This window comes from Coccinella septempunctata, chromosome X, assembly GCF_907165205.1.
Source record: "Coccinella septempunctata chromosome X, icCocSept1.1, whole genome shotgun sequence".
Classification (NCBI taxonomy): domain Eukaryota; kingdom Metazoa; phylum Arthropoda; class Insecta; order Coleoptera; family Coccinellidae; genus Coccinella; species Coccinella septempunctata.
The window spans coordinates 8,589,129-8,613,280 of NC_058198.1; the positions used below are offsets into that span (position 1 = coordinate 8,589,129).

The window sequence follows — 24,152 nt, forward strand, 5'->3', positions numbered from 1 at the left end:
CATTTCTTATAATGAATAACTTGTCATTGATTTGTATTATTGTAAAATTAATTGTTGAATTTATATTTGGAGTAGAAACCGAACAGAAGATCATTTTCTGCTACATTCTACATTGTCCAAATTAAATTCTATTCAATATACAGGGTGCCCCGGAACTAGGTGACTTTTTCTCAGTAGTAAATAGATTATATAAAGACGAGTCAGGAATACCTGTTTTTTTTTCCTACAACTCCTCCCTGTGAAAATAGTGCCTCCAAATGGTACTCCTTGTATCTGAAAAAGTTAAGCATTCCTGATTCGTCTTCATATGCTTTAGTCACACCTGAAAAAGAGTAACGTACTGCCGAGACACCCTGTATTATACATTTTGTTTTTTCGTTCTCAGATTACAGTTGAAAATATTTTTTTTAAACATACGGATATCATATGTTCTTGGATTAATGTAATCTGTTATTTTGGCGAACCGAATCTTTATAAAAATTCCCTGCAAAGTCGGCGATTCCCAGAAGAATTGATATTAATAAATCGGACCACGTGCCCTATCTAACCCCACCAGTGGTCCGCCCCTGACGCCGAATGCCTTCCTATTCGTGCCTACCTACTTCGTATTAAACTGGTCCCAAGCTCTCTCAGCGCATAACTTCGACTTCGACAATGCAGAAACCTGAAGAACGGTTGCTGTTCAACATTTAACTATTTAGCAGTTGTCCACCGAGATTCAGAATTCTTGTGGTACTTGTGCGCGCTCAAATGTCAGTGCTCAAACCCGGTGCAGTTCGTGTCGACAATTCCTGATATGGGGAAAATGGATTTTTCCGAAAGTTGCGCCTTGTTTTTTTTACTATTGACAATAACAGTGACCGGCATCCAAACCGCGAAAAATGTGACGATTCAAAAATGTTGCGCCCTCAAAGAAACCCTAGACAAGAATAGGACGTGTGTGCCCTCGACGAAAAACGAATGGGACTTGAAAATTTACAGTCCGGCGAAGAAAAATTTTCTACCTAAACATACGATACCGACAAATTGGCATTTCAAGTACAGTTCGATGCCCGACTGTCCGGAACCCTTTGTAACCGGTGAAGATTTCGGTTATTACGTGGGTTTTTTAAACGGTTCCCTTCTCGCTGTACGTTACGGCACCCTCTTGCACCCCAACGATTACTGCATCGATTACAATTCCGCCAAATTATGCTTGGCGGAAAAACGATCGGAAATCAAGAAATGCTGCGGGCACAACTCGACGTTCTCGACTGAACGACAGGGCTGTGTGCTAGGGGCGCATCCATCCCTCAAACTCGACGATGTGAAGGGTGAAAAACTCAGTGCGGGATACCCCACTTGCAACTCTTCCAATGAAATTGCAATTGTACGTACGTTCTTCAACGAAAGCAATTTCCACACTAACGGTAGTTTATGGCTTCCCGAACATCGAATTCTTCTACCTCCTTCACGGTATTGCCTGGAGCACGTACTGGAACATACAGGTAAGACGAAAATCATGTTGTCATTAGCGAAATTTTCATCCAGGCTATGCATATCATTCACAATCAACGTCTTCGACTTGTGGTAGATCGTTAACCTGTCTCGGTGAAAGTTTGATGTCGAGAACCTGAATTTCAACAACTCTCAAGAAATTTCTCTACAAAGCCCAATATTTTTCAAGGTATAACTTGTTCAAGGGTATCTTTGCAGAAGAAAATGCTGCAATGTTCAATTATGACCTCAAAAATACCGATTTCAGAACATTTCGAAAAATATTAAAGTACCCTGACAACCACCAAAAAGATCGTGAATATCCTACGCATAACTGTGACATTTTCCACCTGTTGATTCATTCCACCTACTATTTTAAACGTTTAACGAACTCGTACGAACTTGCAGTCTCTACCTTTCCCATAAACTCCAGCTAATAAGTGCATTTGAACGTATTAGACAATTACACAGTTCTCTCAGAGTTTAACTTAATTAAAATTCAGATAAAATTTCGATTAATCATAAATCAATAACCGAAATGGAGATGAACCATCTGATTCAATCCCGAATGATCATTCTTCTAGAGAACAGTCATACTCATTCATTTTTAATCGCTTGTATCTTCACTTCCACTGTATACAAGAAACGCTATCAGTAAAAAAAATCTCTTATCGGGGTAGTGAGCAGCGTTAACTGATATTCACTTCCGTAATTGGCCAACTATTCATAACACATCGAATTTTAAGTTCATTAGGGTGATTTTCGAAAGTTCCCAGTCTCTTTGTCCATTTATCTCAAGCCCGATTCGTATTATTCATATTTCTTCAATTCCATCCTATTTAGAACATCATTTGTCCGTTTAGTTTCGATGCAAACTCATTTGGATACATCGGAATGGCATTACATTTGGTCTCAAGTCTTAATGCCTCATATTTAATGGAAATTATGAAGGTATCAATCGCTGAAGTACCTTTTTCATAATAGCAATTTCGCTAGATTTCAAAGAACAGCGCTTAATCAAAAGTCGTTCCATATGCAAATCTGATCGAATTGAAATATAATAAATAACTTTCATTTTATAATTATACTCCATTTATGGAGGTCCCCCTGTAGCTAGGAATTACTTATGGAGCGAAAATTTATGATCTAACACTTAATTCAAATTTAATAACAACATTTATGTTGATTACTGAAGGGTATATTTTGGAAGACTCTTGCCTTTTTCTTAAAACAAGGTTTGTGTGGATTTAATTTGCCCCCCATTTATCATTCACAAATTTCCCAGTAAATAAATAGCTTAGAAGCATTAATTCGCAGAATTGCTAATAGTGAATTGAATTTGCAGAGAACGTATAGTAAATAATTCAAAAACACCCCTAAAAGTTCTTGGCTATTAGAATTTTGGGTTGTAGAAGAACCTCGGAGGTAACGACATTTGATACCTTCGAATATTTAATTTTTCCGCATGATTACACAGTACCAATTTACGGTCTACCATCTTCTCCATTCGATCCCACAATCGAACAGCATACCTTTGTGCACTTGGACAATATCTGATTTCATAACCGGATATGATAGCGTTTGTGAAAGTTCTTCTTCAATTTCAACTGGTTCCTTAAGTGGAATGTTGGGAAACATTGAGGATGTGAGCTGAGATCGGAAATATAAAATAGCATTATAATGAGAAAATATATGTTTTTCTGGAAAAAATTTCGAAAGAATGAAATTAGATGTTTCTGTAGAATAATCAGACGTAAATTTATTGAAATCATCGTATATGTTCACGAGTTTATCAAGTAACACAGTCTAAATATTTCCAAATAAAGCAAACTTTTGGAATATCTCAAATGAGTCCTTAAAGAACTAATATCGTAATAAGAGAGATTTTGAAAAAAGATATTGTACAATAAAACTGTGCATCATTCATTCTACTGAACTATTTAATGAAAAGGGTGTGCCACAAGTCACTAACCTTGGGCCTGTACTCTTCTTGGCATACCTGTACCAATACTGAAAATTATTGAAGGGATAAAATTATATATCAATCATAATTTAGCTAACGTTTCGAAAGGGGCAATAGTTTTCTAGTTTAACTGTAAAAAAAGATTTGCAGTCTTTGAATTATACATATGTTTTGGCAGAACATTCTTGAGGGCAAAAAATACCAAATGAAGTTATTTTAATGATGATAATAATAATGACCTATGCCACCCCTGGAAAAACATGAATCCCTTCAGAATAACTAGCTAATTCTGTGACACTACACATCTGTGGATCTTTTAAACAGATTTACATTCAGCCAAAGTAACCAATTTTTCTAATTTCCCAGACATTTTCTAATTTTGAATATGAAATTGCTAGAAAACTGTGCATTATACGAGATAATATGAAGAATACTTTTATTTTCCCAAATGGTCAAATTTTCATTAGTGAGCGTGAAACTGGAAGATGTGGGTGCAATTTTATGTTGGGAGATAATTCGTCTCATCAATGAAAAACTATATTCCCAAAATCATCCCATTAGATGAAATCCTTTGTGAGATATAACTTAATTTTAATGAATGTTCAACAGCCTCTATCTTTTCAACCAAGCTGAATTGGAAAATATGGTAAAGGAAACAAGTGTTTCTCTTGACTTCAGGAATCTTCTGCTGAAATATAGTTAAAGATTTATACCTGTATAATTCGAATTTGTTGCTTTAAGTTGCGAAAATTTTCAGACACCAAATTGAAGTCAAAACGAGAACTGAGAAAATTTGTGGATAAGTATAGTCTTGGAAATAGTAATAGACGAAACTTGGTCAGTTCTGCGGGGAAGCAAACTGGATATATTGAGCGAAAAACTTCTCGGAATGTTCTAAATATACCATATTTCAAGTATTTAATAACGAATATTTCACTGTCACGTTTCATTATTTCGTTTTGTTCTGTCTGAGAAATATCGACGAGCATAAACCAGATGAAATATAACGTTTATTTATTCTCATTGATGTTAACAAAGCACGATAGAAGGCAGATTCCTCTATGCATGAATTGTTGCACCGTAAGCACTCCTCAAAGGTCATGTAACTTTGCAATTTTCTGTGTAGGCAAGAGTGTTTGTTGCTCGAAATTACAGTTGCCCATTAAAAGTCTTGCCGTACCCGACGTTTCCGCTTTATATGTCCTCAATAAAGTCCTTGCACATCATAAAAATGATTCCTTTGTATTTGAAGTACCGCTCGCCTCTCAAATGTTCTAGGTACCACTAAAATGCGTACCTAATTCCAGTGCAATCCTTCAAATGGGACAGGTCGTAAACCATCGAAATTTGCATTGCTTTGATTTACGGTGCAATGCTCTGGACCCTCGAAAAATTTGCGGGTGGCTCTTCAGACAACAATGATCAATTTCTGCAAGTTGCACCATGTTAAATTTCAGAAGTGGGACATATTCAAACTCCTCTGAAATAATTTCACGGGTACTTGAAAAACCACAAATTTGTTAGGATTATGTTACTGCCCCAGAATAGGAGGGATATATTTTCGACTATTATTTCCCATAATAAACCTTCAGAACCGAACAAGAGAAATACAAAACAAACAAAAATACAATCTTGAAAACGGCCAGAAAGCTAAAAATTTTATTGATTGTTTCTCTAATTCCGAATCCCTTCTAAAATGAAAAATATCTGCGAAATTCTAAAAATTGGGTACTTACGGTTAAATGCCACTCTGTTTGAAAGATTCACAGATGTGTAGTATCATAGATTCAGCTTGTTTTTCTGAAGGGAATTTTGCAATTTAGGGGGTGGCATAGATCATTATGAAAACATAAAATGCCGAAATCTTTTTATGTCGAGCAAATCGGAAAAAATGGCAAAAAAAACAGTGATCTCATGCAAGAATCAACTGTTGAAATATAATATGTAGTAGTCAAAGACACACCCTGTGTATTCACAGGGATTAAAATCATTCATTAGTCAATTTCAATTAAACAACCACTAAAATGCGTATATTATATCCAATTTATGTGTGAAGCTTTTTCTTCTCATGGCATTCCAACGCAATCTTCGAGTATTCCGGTTATCTTTGATATTCATTGAAAAGACTACATACAAAATTATTTGAAATTGTCGAGTAGAATCCCTCCTTTCTTTTCAAAATTGTGCCAACTCTTCATACTCGCACAAAAAATGGTTTTGCGCGTTTTGAGACAAAAAAAATGTTTTTTGATGAATATTTCATTGTAATCAATTTCTAGGAACCCAAATCGTGGAATGAAAAAATAATTAAAATTATATTTATGTTATTTAATCTTGTAATAGATTCAGATGGTAGATTGCCTAAGAAGATCATCATTAGCAACAGTTTTTGCCTTTCAAGTAGCATGAAGATTCGATTAGTATTGATAATTAGAATAATTTCATTGTAACGATGTGTATAAATTAATGATAATAAAAAAAAAATCAAGGTTACATGATTCTTGAGTTACGATTCTATCAATTTTAATCCTGGAATGCAGGAATATTCTCCACAATATACTATATTTCCAGATTTCTGTCGATGATTATACAAATATTTCATTAAACTACCGAACAATAAGTGTGCGAGAGAGAAGGAAACGAACCTATCGATAAAATAAACACGCATTCGTAAATATTTGAAGATATTGAGAAACATACAAGATTTCGAAACTTCGTCTTTCTCAACAACCCAAGCAACATGTTGAAAAGTTGGGCTTTCAGTACTGTTCGAATGTTTTCATAAATTTTTTCCCGAGAAACACTTTGTTTGAGTTCCGCATAATATTGTAAGTATAATCAAGGGTGTCAAGCAGCTAAAACCAGAAGTATTTGAGAACAGATGGCAAACTCTAACTGCACCCTGGTTCACAGGAAGGTGCCACTATCGGTTACAGGAAATCACTCTTTAAACAAGCAAATAACAAGCTATTGGGGCTGGAACAATTCGGTATCAAGTATTTTAGGAACCTACGAGCGGATGCCAGAAGCCGAAATCAATTTTTCCCTTTATTTGATATACAGGGTAACCCAGGGGTGTGTACAGGGTCCATTACTTTGTTTCAATCCAAGCTATTGACATGATTTTTTTTTCAAATAATAGGCCCGCCAATGAACCTGAAAATATTTTCGTATGTAGGACACACATTCATAGCAACCCCCTATTTTTCTTGCATTTTTGGATTCGCCACTGAAGTTCTTAACTTTCATTTCATTGCACCATCGCATGGCATTTTTCACGAGCTCTTCGGCGATATAGGGTTTGTGTGGTCTACTTTGTGAAGTTTGCGAAATATGTTGCAATACAAGGAATGTGAACTGTTTTTGAGATGTCTAGTAGATATACGAGGATGTATTGGTATCTAGTTAGCCTAGACCAGTTCCATGCATGTAAAAATATTATTATTTCATTAGAAGTGTCAGTGTGAAGTTTGAGGTCAAAAAAGTAACCCAGAGTTACGCAATAAATTAAAAGAAAGGAGATGTCCACCGAAATTGTGAAAATCGAAAAATTGGAGTATCGAGCCATCATCAAGTACCTGTATTTGAAAGGGTTAAGAGGTAAGCAGATTTACGAAGATATGCTTAATACCCTTGTTGATCAATGTCCTTCGTATGCGACCGTGAAAAATTGGACTGCAAGCTTCAAAAGAAGTACATTTTCCATTGAAGATGATGACCGATCGGGAAGGCCAGTTTCTGTGTCAGTACTCGAAAATATCGATGCAGTTCATGATATAATTTTATCAGACCGTCGAATTGGGCTAAAACGGATATCTGAAACACTGAATATTTCATACGAAAGCGTTCATCATATAGTTCACGTCAATTTGGACATGAGAAAAATTGCTGCAAAATGGATCCCCAAATGTTTGAATGTTGACCAAAAGCGTGCAAGGGTAGAAGCGATCTATGCTCGATTTGAAAACGATGTAAACTTCTTAAACCGAATTGTTACTATGGATGAGACTTGGGTACATTTCTACGATCCAGAAATAAAGCAAAAATCGATGGAATGGCGACACTCTGATTCTCCATGACCTAAGAAGTTTCGTGTCCAAAAATCTGCTGAAAAAGTTCTTGCTTCAGTTTTTTGGGATTGCCATGGAGTAATCATGATTGATTTTTTGGATAAGGGTAGAACAATAAGCGGAGATTACTATTCGAAATCACTGACCACTCTACGGGAAAAAATTAAAGAGAAAAGACGCTATTTCAATATTCTTGATTCTTGTTCTGATATTTATATCATTATTCTCATCATATAGGATGCTCTTCATGATGAATTTTTCTTATAATTCAGTCTCGTATTTTTTCCCCCTTTAAAGTTACTTCATTCTTTCACAATCAGAGATGGAATTGAAATAACAAAAACAAATAAAGTCATCAAAGAATATAGATATTTCCTGAGATATTAGCCCTTTGAAGAGTTATCTAGAATGTTGTGGAAGTCTTAGGTAAAACTTTATAGATAATGATTACGTTGCCACGAAATACCTCACCCCTACCATTCAACTCGATATAACGTCTACTTTCTAATTCCCCTTAAGTTTTGTTTCGTGCGTTCTCCAGACGAGGTGAATATTTCTACAAATAATCCTGGGCCTTTTCATCAATTATCAGTGTTTTGTGAATATTCGTGACTTTTTCATTTGAAATGAATAAGCCTTAAAAATGAGTTTATTGAATGATTGGTACAAGGATTTGATGTAAGTATTTCGATTCCTACTTCAATATATTATCATTTATTTTCGAAAGCGTTAATATAATCTATTCAATTTTAATATTTTTATTCATTGCTATTGAATTGTAAAGAAGCTATCCAAAAGTGATTTGTTTTTGCAGGACAACACCCCATTCACCAGATTTGGCATCATCCGACTATCATCTCTTTCCTCAACTGAAAAAAAGTTTAAAGGGTCGTAAATTTTCTTCCAACGAGGAGGTAATAAAAGCTGTGGAGGTCTGGTTTGCAGAGCAAGTAGAAACATTTTTCTTGAAAGGTCTAGGGACTTTGCAGGTTCGCTGTAACAAATGTATTCAATTGAGAGGGGAATATGTTGAGTAATAAAATATTTTGACATTGAAATTTTGTTTCGTTCTATAGTAGGCTAGGAATTTTTCAATATATCCTCGTATTCAATTCATAATAGCATTATAGCAGCTTGATTAAGAAAAAAATGTTATGAGAACATCAATATAATCCCAGATATTGCCTCAAGATATTTATTTCTATATTTTACGTACTAATAACATGGAATTATTAATTTCCCATTGCTGAACCGTTAAAATGAACTGTTCAATCCACGATAGCGATACAAATTACAATATGATTCCTCTCAGTTGATGGAACAATATAAGACAGAACCGCGTCTGAAAATAACTGAAACATTCCGATTGAGTTGAGGAAAATGCTCATTTCATGACTTTATTCATGATTAGAGAGTCTAGATGACTCACGATTTTCTCTTCATGCTTGGAATACACGTACCTGTCGGTTATTTTATATGCCTATCAAGATCTCGCAGAGCATTGAGCTTCCGAACACCTCGTTCTATCGACCTTTGTGTTAATTCTCCAATGACTGTTACCTTAATCTAACATTAATTATAGAGACAATTGTTCAACACCGATAAGATTCGATTGGAGAATTCACCAGTCAAGAATTCGTTTCATTGTTGGAAATGCAGACGATCGGCATTACTAGGAAATTCATTACTTTTCATATCGGCGAGGAATCATCATAACCCAGTAATGACGTCTGACGATATTTGATCGTTAGTTTGTAAACATATACATTTGAGAAAATTCAATGTAAATAGCGGTCGATAAAGCTGAAAGTGCTGATCGTTATCCCAAAGAAAGCACTGACTTTCAAATCGAAGGAATTCCTCATTGTTCTCCGGCGTGGGAAACACCGAAATAGTCAGTGGCGTAGAATGTAAATTTTTGGTATAAATTTGAGTATTTAATGCAGTCGACATGTTGATCTCGTCTGCGAAGCACCCAGTCAATCAAATACATCAAAAAATTCGAGATTGATAGATTTTTCTGCGATATCCATTAATGAATCTGCCTCAAAAGCAGACAGGTATCAAGTTCTGTGGATTATACAGATGGTACTTTTAGAAATCACACTGATTCCATTCCTAAATGTCAAAACATTACCCTCTCCTTTCAAATTCCTTCAATTTCTAGACATCGTCAAAATAATAAGATCAAAGTAGTTAAATTCTGATTTTTATCATGAAAGTTCCGAATTTTAACTCGATATTTCAAAGTTTAAAGGTATTATTTCATCATTTCTACTCATAACTCAGAATATCACACTCAAATTCCGACTAACGAGGATTTATTGAAAAATTCTTAGCCTACTATAGAACCAAACAAAATTTCAATGTCAAAATATTTATTACTAAACATATTCTTCTCTTAATGGGATACATTTATTACAGCGAACCTGCAACATCTCTTGACCATTAAAAAAAAATGTCTCTTCTCGCTCTGCAAACTAGACCTACACAACTTTTATTACCTTTTCGTTTGAAGAACATTCACGACCTTTTAAACTTTTTTTCAGTTGAGGAAAGAGATGATAGTCGTATGGAGCCAAATCTGGTGAATAAGGGGGGTGTTTTAGTAATTCAAATCCTAAATCACGAATTTTTTCGCGTGACAACATGAGATTTGTTTGCAGGGGTGTTGTCCTGCAAAAACAAAACACCTTTGGATAGCTTTCCGCGTCTTTACTCTTTAATTTCTTCCCGTAGAGTGGCCATTCCATCGATTGTTGCTTTGTTTCTGGATCGTAGAAATGTACCCAAGCCTTCTTTTCAAATCGAGCACAGATCGAAAGCGATGCTTCTACCCTTGCACACTTTTGGTCAACATTCAAACATTTGGGGGTCCATTTTGCAGCAATTTTTTTCATGTCCAAATTGACGATATCGATATTTTCGGGGACTGACACAGAAAGTGGCCTTCACGATCTGTCATCATCTTCCATGGCAAATTTACCTCTTTCGAAGTTTGCAGTCCAATTTTTCACAGTCCCATACGAAGGACATTGATCACCGAGGGTATTAAGCATATCTTCGTAAATCTGCTTAACCTCTTGAACCTTTCAAATATAGGCACTTGATGATGGCAATTTCGGTAGACATCTTCTTTCTTTCAATTTATTGCGTAACTTTGGTTCACTTTTTTGACTTCAAACTTCACTGTGACACTTTTAATGAGGTATTGTTCGTTGGTAACGCAATATTTTTTTATGCATGGAACTGGTCTAGGCTAACTAGATATCAATACATCCTCGTACAGTTCGATATTTCAAGATAAGAGTATTTTACACGAGATTAAACCCTGAAACGTACATGGTGTCAAACGATGGTTAAAACAGGGGATATTTTGGAACCCGAAAGTAGAAAAGAATTGTAATTGAGGTTGTAAACTGTTTGGACATCTGGTCCAAAAGGATTAGTTCGAGAACTACATGTTCCTTAATATCTTGTGTCCGACGAGTATTGTGAGAAACGTCTGAAACGAGCAATTTCAGCTTAGGGTCAGCCTGAATACATATTTGGGCAGTCCTATATTTTTTGGGATGAGCGAAACAAGGCAAAATCATAATAAATCAATTGCTCGTAACAGACGTTTGTCATAATCGTCGTGGGACAAAGGATATTGAATGTTTCAAAATATTTTCAAGATACTTTTATATCCGGAATAAGATGAAAGTTCTCTCGGAAATAACAGATAGCAAATTAACATAGTAATTCCACCATCAATTAGGTACGTTCTAATCCCCCCAATTCGTAATGGTTAGAACCAATAATAAAAACCATTAAAACCCATAATTCCATCGATTCGTCATGCTTGAATTGACTTCGGCATTTCGAATCAGAAAGAGGAGGCAGTCAACGGAAATAGAAAATATCTTGTGTATCAGACTGGAATACGTAGTGATGCGATAAATTTGAACGTTTCCAATTTGCGAAGATACCTGGTAAAACTCACGTTTTTAGGTGTTCCACAGGAAAAATCCTCAAATCGAGGTGGAGTCGGCAGCATTTCCCGAAATAATGTTGGCCACGTGTTGAATTAGTCAGTACTTCTAGCCACGAGTGTGTGCGAAACTCTTTGAAGTCGATGAAAATGTAACACTTCCTGAATTTCTCGCTGCAACAAATTTCAAAGCTCAGAAGTATTCATTATGAATTCCTGAGGAAATCTTATCCTATGCAGACCATGCTATAAGCACACTGCTAAAAAAAAATGGACTGGTTTAGAGCCAAAACATAGTAGAGAAATCAACAGAATAAAGATTCAACCTGGTGAAGTCTGCAACCATAAAAAAGCTGTTGCAAATACCTCGAAGTCTTGGGTGGTGCCTCCTCTAGCTTTTCCTAGTGCTCTTACTCTATGAGGTTATCAATGAAAGTTTGAGAAATATGTTTTGTCAAATGTCCATCAAAGCATTGCAGAGCTGTTGTAATGTCTGCGATGGGTAAGATAAGCGGTGAAATTGCTGTGACTTTGCAGACCAGACATGTTCAATACAGATTGAGTTGCCCTTTTTGTATCACATTTACATCTACGATGTTTTTTCTGAGAATTACGCTTGTCGAAAGTTAACTTCCGAAAAATTTCGAAAAAGATGGGGTAAAAAATTCGTCAAGAACAAACGGTTGCACTGAACTGGATAAAACCTCGAGATTTATCACTAGAAGAGTTGCTCTTTTAGAATACGTATCACGTTTAGATCTACGATGATTTTCTGGGAGATACGGCTGTAGAAAACTTCGAAAAGTATCCCTCGAAAAATATAGTGGCTGTTGAAAAATCGTCAAGACCGAACGGTCGATGAAATTTCGAGATTTATTGCTAGAAGAGTTGTTCTTTCAGAATATATGTATCATATGCCCGCATATGTATTACTGTGTAACAAGGATTATCAGTAAGAAATTGTTAGAAGAAAATCAGAAAATGCTTTTGCCTTGAAAGTTCTGCACTGTCTGCAGAAGCATCAAAACAATGTTGTGCAACAAATAATAACGAATGAGCATATCTCCTTCCCCAGACTTTAAATTGAGTTTTCTAGAAATTCTTTCATTTGGAAATAAGTCCAAAAAATTTCAAATCAGAGGTTTTCCAGTGAATAATTCAAAAAATTTAATTTATTTGCTCGATTTGAAAACGATGTAGACTTCTTAAACCGAATTTTTACTATGGATGAGACTTGGGTACATTCCTACGATCCATAAACAAAGCAATAATCGATGGAATGGCGACACTCTGGTTCTCCAAGACCTAAGAAATTTCGTGTCCAAAAATCTGCTGGAAAAGTTCTCGCTTCAGTTTTTTGGGATTGCCATGGAGTAATCATGATTGATTTTTTGGATGAGGGTTGAACAACAACCGGAGATTACTATTCGACATTACTGACCACTCTGCGGGAAAAAATTAAAGAGAAATGACGCGGAAAGCTATCCAAAGGTGTTTAGTTTTTGCAGGACAACGCCCCTGCACACAAATCTCATGTTGCCATGCAAAAAATTCGTGATTTAGGGTTTGAATTATTAGAACACCCCCCTTATCAACCAGATTTGGCTCCATACGACTATCATATCTTTCCTCAACTGAAAAAAAGTTTAAAAAGCAGTAAATTTTCTTCCAACAAGGAGGTTGTAAAAGCTGTGGAGGTCTGGTTTGCAGAGCAAGAAGAAAATTGTTTTTTAAAAGGTCTAGAGACGTTGCAGGTTCGCTGTAATAAATGTATCCAATTAAGAGGAGAATAGGTTGAGTAATAAAATATTTTGACATTGAAATTTTGTTCGGTTCTATAGTAGGCTAAGAATTTTTCAATATATCCTCGTATATGCTAGATTGGCGCCCACAGTTTTGACGCACTCATTCTCCTACGCACATTCAAATTCTGAAACTCCCGAATTGAATAAAACGCATTCAATAAACACGACATCCGGCTGATGCATGATTTCGACAAAAGGATTCATTTCAGCCCATTATGGCTATTAGAATGGTAAGAAGGATATAACTGGAGGGATTATCGCTCATTTGGTCACAACGTGATACCAAGAATGAATTCTTATAGCCTGGACCGAAACCCTAATGGATGTCGTGGAGGTGAATATCAAAAATCCAGGTAGAATATTTCAGTCTGGAAGATTATGTTAATTTCCACCCAACCCTAGAGAGGTGATTGGATTCTTCATAATGTAGAACAAACTTAAAGGTTTAATCTTTAGTACCTACTTGAAAGGAACCTTGGGTCTTGGGCATTTGAGACAATTATCTTCAACCCCCACAAAGGACACGCTTAGGATGAATACTTTACCTATTCAGGATATAAAGGAAAAATTTTCGAGTTCATCCTCTTGACTTGACGTATATTGTCAGTTTATTGTCCGAACAAAAGTAACAAATAAAAGTACTAAGCACATATTCAAGAAACTCAAAACCCCATACATAATATTAGCATATTTTTACCCCAAATCTGAGTTTTTAGAACAGAGTTCAGTTTGGAACACAGCTCAAATATTAGTAATGTATGGACATACTCTATTTATTGTGCTATCCTATTTTCCATTCAGAATTTTTCTATTTCCCTCAAAGGTCGATAATTCTCACCTGCTTCAACTTTTTCGTGTGCTTTCTTATTTTGTTTTTAAATGTGATTCATGTCAGCTTGAAAACATACAGTGTTGTGTGTAATTTCAGAATTTTATTGAATTTGCCGAACAAATTTTTCAATAACTCAGATCTCATTTACAATTTCGTTGGAGTTATTGGAAAATCTGTTATTTCTTTTATTCTTATTATCTTCTTTTATTTCAAATTTTTCATACAACTTTTATGAATTAATACCAGGAGTTTTTGAATTTATCAGAGATCCAATTATGGATTTATGGACAATTCACTCAACAAGTGTGGTAAGCTTATGCAGAATTGTAGACAGGAAAAAAAAGGTCTCCACGTATAATTTACACATAATTGAGAATCGTGCAAGCCTCTTCGAGAGGCAGGCAAACATTTTCACTTACTTAAATTCATTCAACTCGATTTTTCAATAATTATATTTTATATAGATTGTCTCCCTCATATTAAGATTATTAATTATTGGGATCAAGTTTTTAGAAACACAGACAACATGAATATTCGAGAAATACTGAAAAAATTGATGAGACAGCTATAGAAACTGATCATTACTTTCCACAATATCTAATAAGAACTATCTCCACGTTCTACCTTCATTATAACAAAAAGTAATAATTACTACATGGAATAATTAAGCCCTCATCGTTGAATCTTTGGATACAGCTGCAAAACCTGTTCTCCAGAACTCAAAATTGTTCTCATATTTATTCATTCATCCACAGAGTGAATCTGCATACTCATATTATCTGTTGAAATGTACTTGCTCTAATGAATGTCAACTATGGTCCTTTCAATGGATTGAAGTTATTATTGCATTCCTGAGAAAATTACTCTTATTTTCCTCAATTTGTAGGTACCAACAAACATGCAATAAAACTGGAAGTACAAGTTGTGTGGTCAATACCAACAACTTTCATTAGACATCTCGGTTCACTTATGATGCTAATATGAGATTTTGTTCAGCTTCACTGAAGAATACCTGCTTCAGCTCTAAGATTCATTGTTGGAATAAAATCATGTCTTTCAAGAAGTATACGAAGACTGTCAACTTTTATGTTATGAAATCATGAAAGAGCATAAACAAAGCTGTTCTATTTCCGTATGAGACATACAAAAACGATAATGAAGTATGATTCTTATTGTGTGAACACAAAAAAATTGTACAAGGACGATTGCAGCGCTAAATTAGTACAGTAATAATACTTCATTACTGGCTAACTGTTCTTCGACGTTCTTTGTATTGTCTATCAGTTATCCGCTGTCAAAGGAAAATAATATTACCTTCAACGTCAATGGTTTGGTTCGTTAATTATGAAGACCAAATAAATGAATCACTGTGTTGTGTGAAATGGGTCACTGTGACGTTTTCGACAATATAGAACGGTCTTTGGCTTGGTTTTTCAGGAAACAACCATTTTGAATAGATTCTTCCACAGTGTCCTCAAAAAACTATTCCTAATCTATGAATTGCAGAAGATGACGATGATATTCGATCCATAAGTCATCCCTGTACAATTAATGTTAATTAAATTACCTAAAGAATATGTCAAGACCTGCAACTTCGAAAACTATTGGAATTCCAGTTCTGAAAATGATTCTTGATTCGACGACTTGCTGCCAATAATAGAAGTAATTCCTTTTTTGAACTGTTGCAAATAATCAAATATGGATTGTGCTTTTCAAATAGCTCGTTTATATCATACCCACGTTGAGAATGTCTCTCCATAAAAGTTGAAGTTGGCACAAACATTGACTGAAGTCACGAATTGTGAAATACTGATGTATCGAATTCTAGGATTGATCAGGGGAATTTATATCATGCAATTTCGATGATTGAAGTAGAAAAGGTCTCAAAAATCTGTTTCTGAATGTAATCCTTCACTTTTAATAAATTATTTTCCATGAAACTTCACAGGAATGTACAGGGTGGGTCAACAGAGCTCGATAACTGTTAGGAATTTTGGACTAGGAGAAGGATTCGATACTAATAAGGGCATTAGCTATAATACTTTTTGACATTATAGTGGTGAAACACGTTACCAACCTTCTTTACCTTAATTTTTATATTATACTCTGAATCTACATGAAATTCTGATTCTGATTTCAGTGTGACTTTTTGACGTAGGCCACGTTTTCCAAGAAATTTCGTAATTATGATGATTTTAACTAGAGATCATATCTTCAAAACGGATAGAGATAAATTTATGATGTTTTTATTGAATTTCCAGGGAGTTTTCAATTCTTCTGAACTTTTTAAATTCATTTTTCAAAATGGACTAAATCTCATTCCCCTAACCCAACATTTTTGAGAGTTATCGTCAGATATAGCACTGTTGATTCATCCTGTATACGACATTGTGAAATCTGATTCGAAAATATATTCTTATTTCCGCGTAAAATTTACAGTTTTCATCTTATTTTCCTTGTGAGAAAAATAACTTTCTAAACTCATCAAAATCTTCGTATTTTGCCGTATTCAAAATTCATTTGAACAGTGCATCGTTCCAGTTTCTTTCATGAAATAATTCTCAACTGTTAGATATAAATTATATACCATAGGATTAATTCATTACTCACTAGCCTTCGAATAAACTTCGTCCTTAATCACTGCTTAATTGAACAATTGCTGCAGTATCTTTTATGCGATCTTTTCTGGGTTTGCAGCTCCTCAAAAGAGCTCAGAATAATTCAAACTTGTCGACGAAATTACTTTTTTCATCAGACAAACTAATCGATTTTTTATTCTCTATTTTTTCCAGATGAAACTCCAGCGATCATAGGTTGCAGAGAGGATTTCTTCCACGAAAAACCCGATGACGTTAGATTCGTCTTTTACCCTATAGGCTTGGCATTGAGTACAGTATTTTTGGCTGCTACCCTAGCCTGTGGCTTCCTTTTACCTGCCTCCCATCATGTTCTCCATTGGAGATGCCAAACTAATTATGTTTTCTGCCTTCTGATCGGGTTTGCCGTACTTTGCTTGGTCCAGTTGCAAAGCACGACGCACCCAACTCTGTGCACGATTTTTGGTAAGTTATTCTATATTTCCTTCTACTTTTGTTTCAGAGAAAATCTACTCTAAACACTTCGTCAAGTATCTAACCCATTCAACTTATAACCTCATAAGTCAGTTGAGATTGTTATTGTTATCAGATTTTGTTTATTGCCTCACTCTGTATATCTTTATTGAAAAACACCGCGACAGCAACCTTCAAGTATCGTTTATTGATAGGAAAATGCGAAGCTTGTGAACAATAAATACATCAGCATAGATGTCAGAGCGGAAATACATAAAATCCGAAATGATTGTAATAAAGTTGTCTGTAGCATAAATAAAACTGACAAAAAGAGTTATGTTCTTTAAGTAGGACAGCTGATTGTTCTGGATCTCTGAGATTTTGTTTACTTATTTTAGACAGGCTTCGATTGATTTCTGGGTGACGAAAATATTAATTGAAAAAGCCACAAGTGGTATTCATCTTGGGATAGGAAATGTTGAGAATCATAAGCACTGTATGATTGTAAATCCCCAAAGTGGTGAGAATTTTCGGAAAATTAACTCCCAGGCATTCAAATAAGGATCGAGCAAATTGACATGACACCCTGTGCATAATTGTTTACTTCCTCCTTGCTTGAATGTCTCAGTATGGCAGTTTAGGGAAGAAACTAGATGAATTTTAACCAAGAGGAAAATTGGCTTGAAATCGAGACTACTCGAGATATTTTTTCTCTTTTTGCAAGAAATAGTCTGGCAACCATACTGTTTTGGAGTTGACACTTCCAAACACATTTGGACAATGCAACAATTTTCAGTACTATCTTCATGCAATAACCTGCAGGTTTAAATCACACAAAAAATAGAGAAATTATGTTAAATTTGGGACACTGTACAAAATGATAACATCTTGTGGTTTCTTCGTCAGGCTTCTAAGGATGTATTCATTACTTGTGGAATGCGATAGTTATTTATGAAATATTACATTCGATGGCGCAAAACAAAACAAATTATTAAATTTTGACTCACCGTAGATGCTGATAGAATTCAGGTCATCACTAATTCTACAAGAACTTCAAAAAAGATAACAAAAACAATACATTGACAGAAAGTAGGACGGTGGGACACAGATTTTTGAAATATGACTGTGATTTTGCACAATCTGTGATTCAATTCTTACAGACCAAAGAAAAAGGAAAACCTGAAATCCAATATTATTCCAGTCAGAAATCAAACGAATTCTTTGAATGGAAACGACAAATATGGATGTCATTTCGGCCATCTTCAATGATACAGGGTGTTTCTAATTCGCACATAGTATTTATCATCTACAATAAATTTTCATATGGAAAATTAAGACCAATTAAGAAATCTTGATACAATTACAGAGTTACAGACTGCCCTTACATCAGTCACGTGCAAAAAATTTCATAGTTCTAAACTCTCCTTTTGTAATGATATTGATTGAATGAGAAAAAAAGGTTTTTGCCGGATAATCAATCTCTTGAACCTTTCCAATCAGCTTGAAAAAACCTTGTTTGTTGTTTTCTTGTCTTGAATCAGCCACATACTTCTTCATGCAACTTGATTCATCATGATGAAACATTAGATTTGCTGAATAATACAGAAATGAGGTGATCTCAATACAAGAAGATAAGAAAAAACGCTTTATCAAACAAAAGTAATCAAGAAGCAAGCACGTCGGTCAAAGCCTTTCGCTGTTTTGGTCATTTTTGTTTGCACACGTGGAGTTTCAAGATGACTACAGTCGTGACTTACTAGGAAAATACCTAAGATCATTGCACAAGATAAAGAAATCGAAAAAGATACTTGGAACAAAGGCTTGTGTAGGTACTGCTGAATCAGTTCGAAATAAGATATCGTTCCTATTTGCTAGAAACGATCCATCATTCACTAGGAAGCTTATCGTGTCTTATTCATTAAGTTATACGATTAGTTGTAGATTTGAGTTCAGCCTCGAAGAAACCCACATTGAGTTAAAACAACCATATCGATTAATGAGTTAGGTGAAAATTAGGTGTTGAGTAGTATTTCCAATAACAAACCTTTCGAGTCGAAAGAAACAATCAAAAGCCCTTATTGCATGGGTGTTTAAATGGGCTGGTACCACAAACCCATATATGCATGATTTTCACTTGGAAATCTTAGGAAAACAGACGAGGAGGAAGTCTTCGGAGAGCTATAGATCGTTTTTATCTTAAATGGCAGGTCAATTACAATGCGATCTGTTTTTGACCGGATCAGAAGTCACCAAAATGATTGACTGGCTTGGTGCAGAGAACAGCTGAACTGGTGCCTTGAATAATATTATCTTTAGTGATGAATCCAGATTCTGTTGACCATGCAAGTGTGAGAAGACTGCGTGGTGAAAGAAGAGATCCTAAATTTCTTGTGGAAAGGCATGTGCACCACACTGTCTGCATTACAGTATGAGGGGATGTTGCTTATGGAAGTAGATCACATTTAGTGTTCATTAGAGGCAACAAGACTTCACCAGAAAAGGGTGGGACCACATTTTCTGCCTTATATTTGGATGCTGTCCAAACTAACTTTTCTATTTGTTCATTTTGAAGACAATTCAGAGGATTTGTTGACTCGATTTCCCGATATTTCACCCATAGAAAATGTTTGGACCATTATGGGAAGAAGATTACTTAGTTTACCCTATCCTCCACAAACTCTAGCGTCGACAACAAGCGATACAAGTTGACTGTGTTTCTGATATGAGAAAGACATCCTGGATGTCCAACAGATTATTAAATTTTCCCTTTACACAACCATCACTGGGTGTTTTGTTTTTTATGCATAACTCTTCCAGGAAGTTTCCATTGCCATAATATGATTATGAATGGGTACCTATTGCATATTGTTCACTTCACTAGAATGAAAAATGTTACCACAATGTATTTTGAAGCAATCCTATACGTACTGTGTACCTTTTGCTACCTCAATATGCTTCCCAGATAGGTTCATAGGTTGCTGCATCTTGATCTAGAGCAGAGAAAAGTAATGAATGATGCTCGTACGTATTTGTTGCGTAGAATATAATTTTACGCTCCATTCAATCCTACTCGGGCCTGATGTAATATAGGTTATTCAAAAATAGACAATATCTAGCCGAATATTAAAAACATATGTTCTGAATAAAATTAGCTGAGCCATGTGATTAAATTAATTGCCGAATGGAATCGATGAATGTGTATTCTTAGCGAAAAAATTCTGACATATGTGGCGCCAGGGTCTGCATATTTAGCTCGATCACTTTTTCGAGCTGGCCGCAAAAAATTCCAAAAATACAGCTTGTTTCGCGACCACTTGGCGCACATGGGATGCAGAACTATGGGAGGAAGCTTCTGTTCAAGAATGGATGAAATTTGTGCTATAGAATTTTTTTATCGAAACATCTAGATCAGTAGTAAATGAAATTTCTTTTAGAAAACAGAAATTGCTTGTCAACATCAAGTGGAAAGTTATACTCAACAACGAAGATCATTTATTTCAAATTATTTGTTATATTAAATACAGGGTGTCTATAAATAAATGCGAAGGTCTTTAGGATTCCTCGATGAAAATTAGCAGGGGCAGTTCATATAAATTTTTTTCCATCAATCCCTTTCAAGATACAGTCTTTGGAAGGCGTTGACGAGTTGAAAATTTTTAATTTTTTTTACGGGTTCTTAACAGTCATAAAACTCTACTTAATATGAAGCACTAAGTAGATGTTACTCACACAATTTTTTCGATCTCATAACTTCATTATTAAGGGTTGAAAACCTCCCATGATTTTCCTTCAAAAATTCTTTTCGTGGGTAAGATTTACGACAAATAAAATGCTCTTATGGTTTCCCATTCTGGAGAAGAAAGTCTATTGCAAAATTTAGATACACTCGATACTTTGCTCAGAATAAATCGAAACTTACAAGCAATTCTGATCAGTTTTCATTACATTTCATCGTATAAGTGTTCCATAGAATGAAGTATACTAAAGTATTGTCTGGTTGCTAATTCCAACACCTAACAATAAATTGTGTGAGAAATATCTACTTTTATGACTCAGTGGTTTTTAGTACCTACCCGTAGAAAAAATTGAAAATTCGTCAAAAAATTTTTAAGGCTGTATCTTGAAAGGGAAGTCGATTTCGAAAAAAAATTATATGAACTACCCCTACTAATTTTCAACGAGGAATCATGTCTTGAAGTCCTTCTCATTTATTTACAGACACCCTTTAAATTGGGATATAAAAATGAACTTAAGCATCGATCCATCATCAAAATATTTTCTTGAATTCAGTGATTCGTACAAAAGCTTCAACTTTCGAGAAGAAAGAGGCAAGAAAAATATAATAAATCCAGAATATTTTTTTCAGCTGTGACAATACATTTCTTCATTCTGTCGGCATTCTTCTGGCTCAACACAATGTGCTTCAACATCTGGTGGACGTTCAGGTAAGTCAAATTCTCACTGCAAGCTGGATTTCTTTACTGATTTTGGTCGTTTTCAGGGATCTTCGACCACAAAGCATCGAAAAAAGCCAGGAGAGATGTAGGTTGAGACTGTACAAGCTTTATGCTTGGGGTATACCCTTCGTGATAGCAGGAATCGGTGTCATACTAGATTCACTCCCTGATAACGATCTGATCAAACCACGCTTTGGCGAGAATAAATGCTGGTTCGGAAGTGAGTACCCATTTTTTCCTTGTTTAGTTCAGCCTTTAAACTTGCTTGAGTAATTTAAAAAAAAAATACATTTATCGAACACGAGTTTAATCGATTTTTTCAACTCATACATAACCTTTATGGAAAAATTGATATTTTTGAAGGTATTTTCGAAAAATTGCAGAAATTACTATAAAAAAATATCACAGTTCAATAAGGCGAATATTTTTTTCGAATTTCATTCAAATCGCACAATAGCTAAGGATGTGTAAGCACTCTGCAGATAATCGAACCAAAAATATTTACAAAATTGATCATTTGTGTGACTAGTTATAAAAGGTGTCGTGTGTAAATTGGAATATCCTATTTATAAAATGATGATTCATATAAATCGTGAGCCATTGAACCTGAAAATTATAAAAAGTGATGGCATCCGCTATAACTCCGAAACCGATAAGAGTTTCATCAATAAAAAAATTCAAGAATAAAGTTTATCAGTGTTTGTCCCTCAGGTAAAGAGTTATCTGAAAATATTTGCCTCTGAAAGGGAAGATAACAGGCTCCAACTTCCTGTGATGATCTTAATTCCACATGCAGACGGTAAATAAAATAGGCGTCTGGCATTTTCAACTACGGGTGGCCACAGTTTTCTTGTTATATCTTCACAGTACACTCCGATTTCATATAACAACGATAAGAATGTCTTCTGATACGTTTATCTGAATTTATTTATCGATTATATTTATTTGGGGGACGTTGCAGCAAATAATTTCCAGAACGGTGTATTGAAAGATTATAGTAATCCAAAGAGACTGAGAGATTGTAGTATGGACTACAAAAAATGATAAGAAATTGTCCTCAATAGCAGATATCAAATACCCACTACTGAAACGTATTAATGGGCCTTTCAACTCTGAAGAAAGAACTTTTTATTTCCTAGGTCTTTTATTTTGAACTACCCTTTTCAATTCATATTTCAGAGTATTTGAAAATGATTTTATATTGTTCTATTCCCATATTTTAAAATGAGTCGATCTGAGTCAAGCCATTTTTTACCAATTTGATTATGACTGTATGACGTATTTTTTCATTCATTTCATATGAATGTTTTCCTGTGTTCCACTCCTCAACTTTTGTGGAACATTTAAATGATTATACACAGAAACCCATATTTCCAATTTTTTCTGCAGGTGAAAGAGAAAAGCTTCCTTTTTTCAACGGTCCCATAGGCTTACTTCTAACAATAAACCTGGTTCTGTTCATACTCACTGCCAAGGAACTCACTTGCGGTCTGTGGAAAAGAGAATTGGTAAAGTCAACAACTGAAAGGTAATGACTGTTTAAATTTACAATTTACCCAGTACTAAAGTTTTTTTTTTCAGAGCTGCTCTGGGAAGGGTCTGTATGAAACTTGTAATAGTTATGGGTGTGACATGGATAACAGATGTCCTCTCTGATGCAGTAGGTGGCCCTCAAGAGATATGGTACCTATTCGACGTTTTCAACAGTCTTCAGGGTGTATTTATTTTCATAGTGATCGGCTGTCAACCACAGGTACATTAATTTTTTAGGTTTTCGTATATTACACCGTATATGTTTTCAAATATGAACTTTTCAAGTCTCATGACGAAATATTTATCTAGCATTCGGATTTTAGACCAGCCTGCACAAAGCACTACCATCAACGTTGCTTTCTATGTGTATTGTAACTCTATACGACTTCATTTTCATTGCAATTTTCCTGATATTCCAAATTTTTCGCTACAATGTTATCTAGTCAGGAGTTCAGGAGATAATTCAAAATGATTTCAGGTGCTGAGTGCTGTGAAAAGGCTATGGTGTTTCAGGGACCACCATGAGAATGGTACTGCCGGTACTTCGAATCACCATTCATCCACCTTCCAAGGAATACAATCTACAGGAGACACGATGACCAATAGCATCACGAACACAACGAAATCTACCCCTGTGGAAACCATTTGTTGAGTCTGAATATGTTGAAAAGCATTTATTTATTTATTTATTGTCATTAGTATTTTTGTACCATAAATTTGCTTCATCAACGTAAGGTTATTTATGTTCCTGATGGAACGTTATCGAAAAAATTGTGAAAAGAACATATATGTACGATGTTCGTAACTGAATTTAGTGATACCCGCTCTGTGAATGTATTATTAGTGCTATGTTTAGGATTATGACGTTTTTATTTTATTTATTTGTACAAATAATCGGAAACCATGAAATAAAGATGTTACCAATTATATTGTGCTGAATATCATCCATAAATCCCTTTGCCTAATTCATCATTAGCTCACAGGTGCTATCTG

At 35.0% G+C, this 24,152-nt stretch overlaps 1 protein-coding gene across 1 annotated transcript; it reads left to right on the top strand.

The window, feature by feature from the left end:
* Positions 1–601: 601 nt before the first annotated feature.
* On the top strand, positions 602–24,086 carry LOC123321853 (probable G-protein coupled receptor Mth-like 1). Its single transcript, XM_044909631.1, has 7 exons — positions 602–1,487; positions 16,912–17,181; positions 21,536–21,614; positions 21,671–21,846; positions 23,016–23,154; positions 23,208–23,379; positions 23,638–24,086. Exons 1-7 carry the CDS (start codon positions 797–799, stop codon positions 23,809–23,811), a joined length of 1,701 nt encoding a protein of 566 aa, XP_044765566.1. The 5' UTR covers positions 602–796; the 3' UTR covers positions 23,812–24,086.
* Positions 24,087–24,152: the final 66 nt, after the last annotated feature.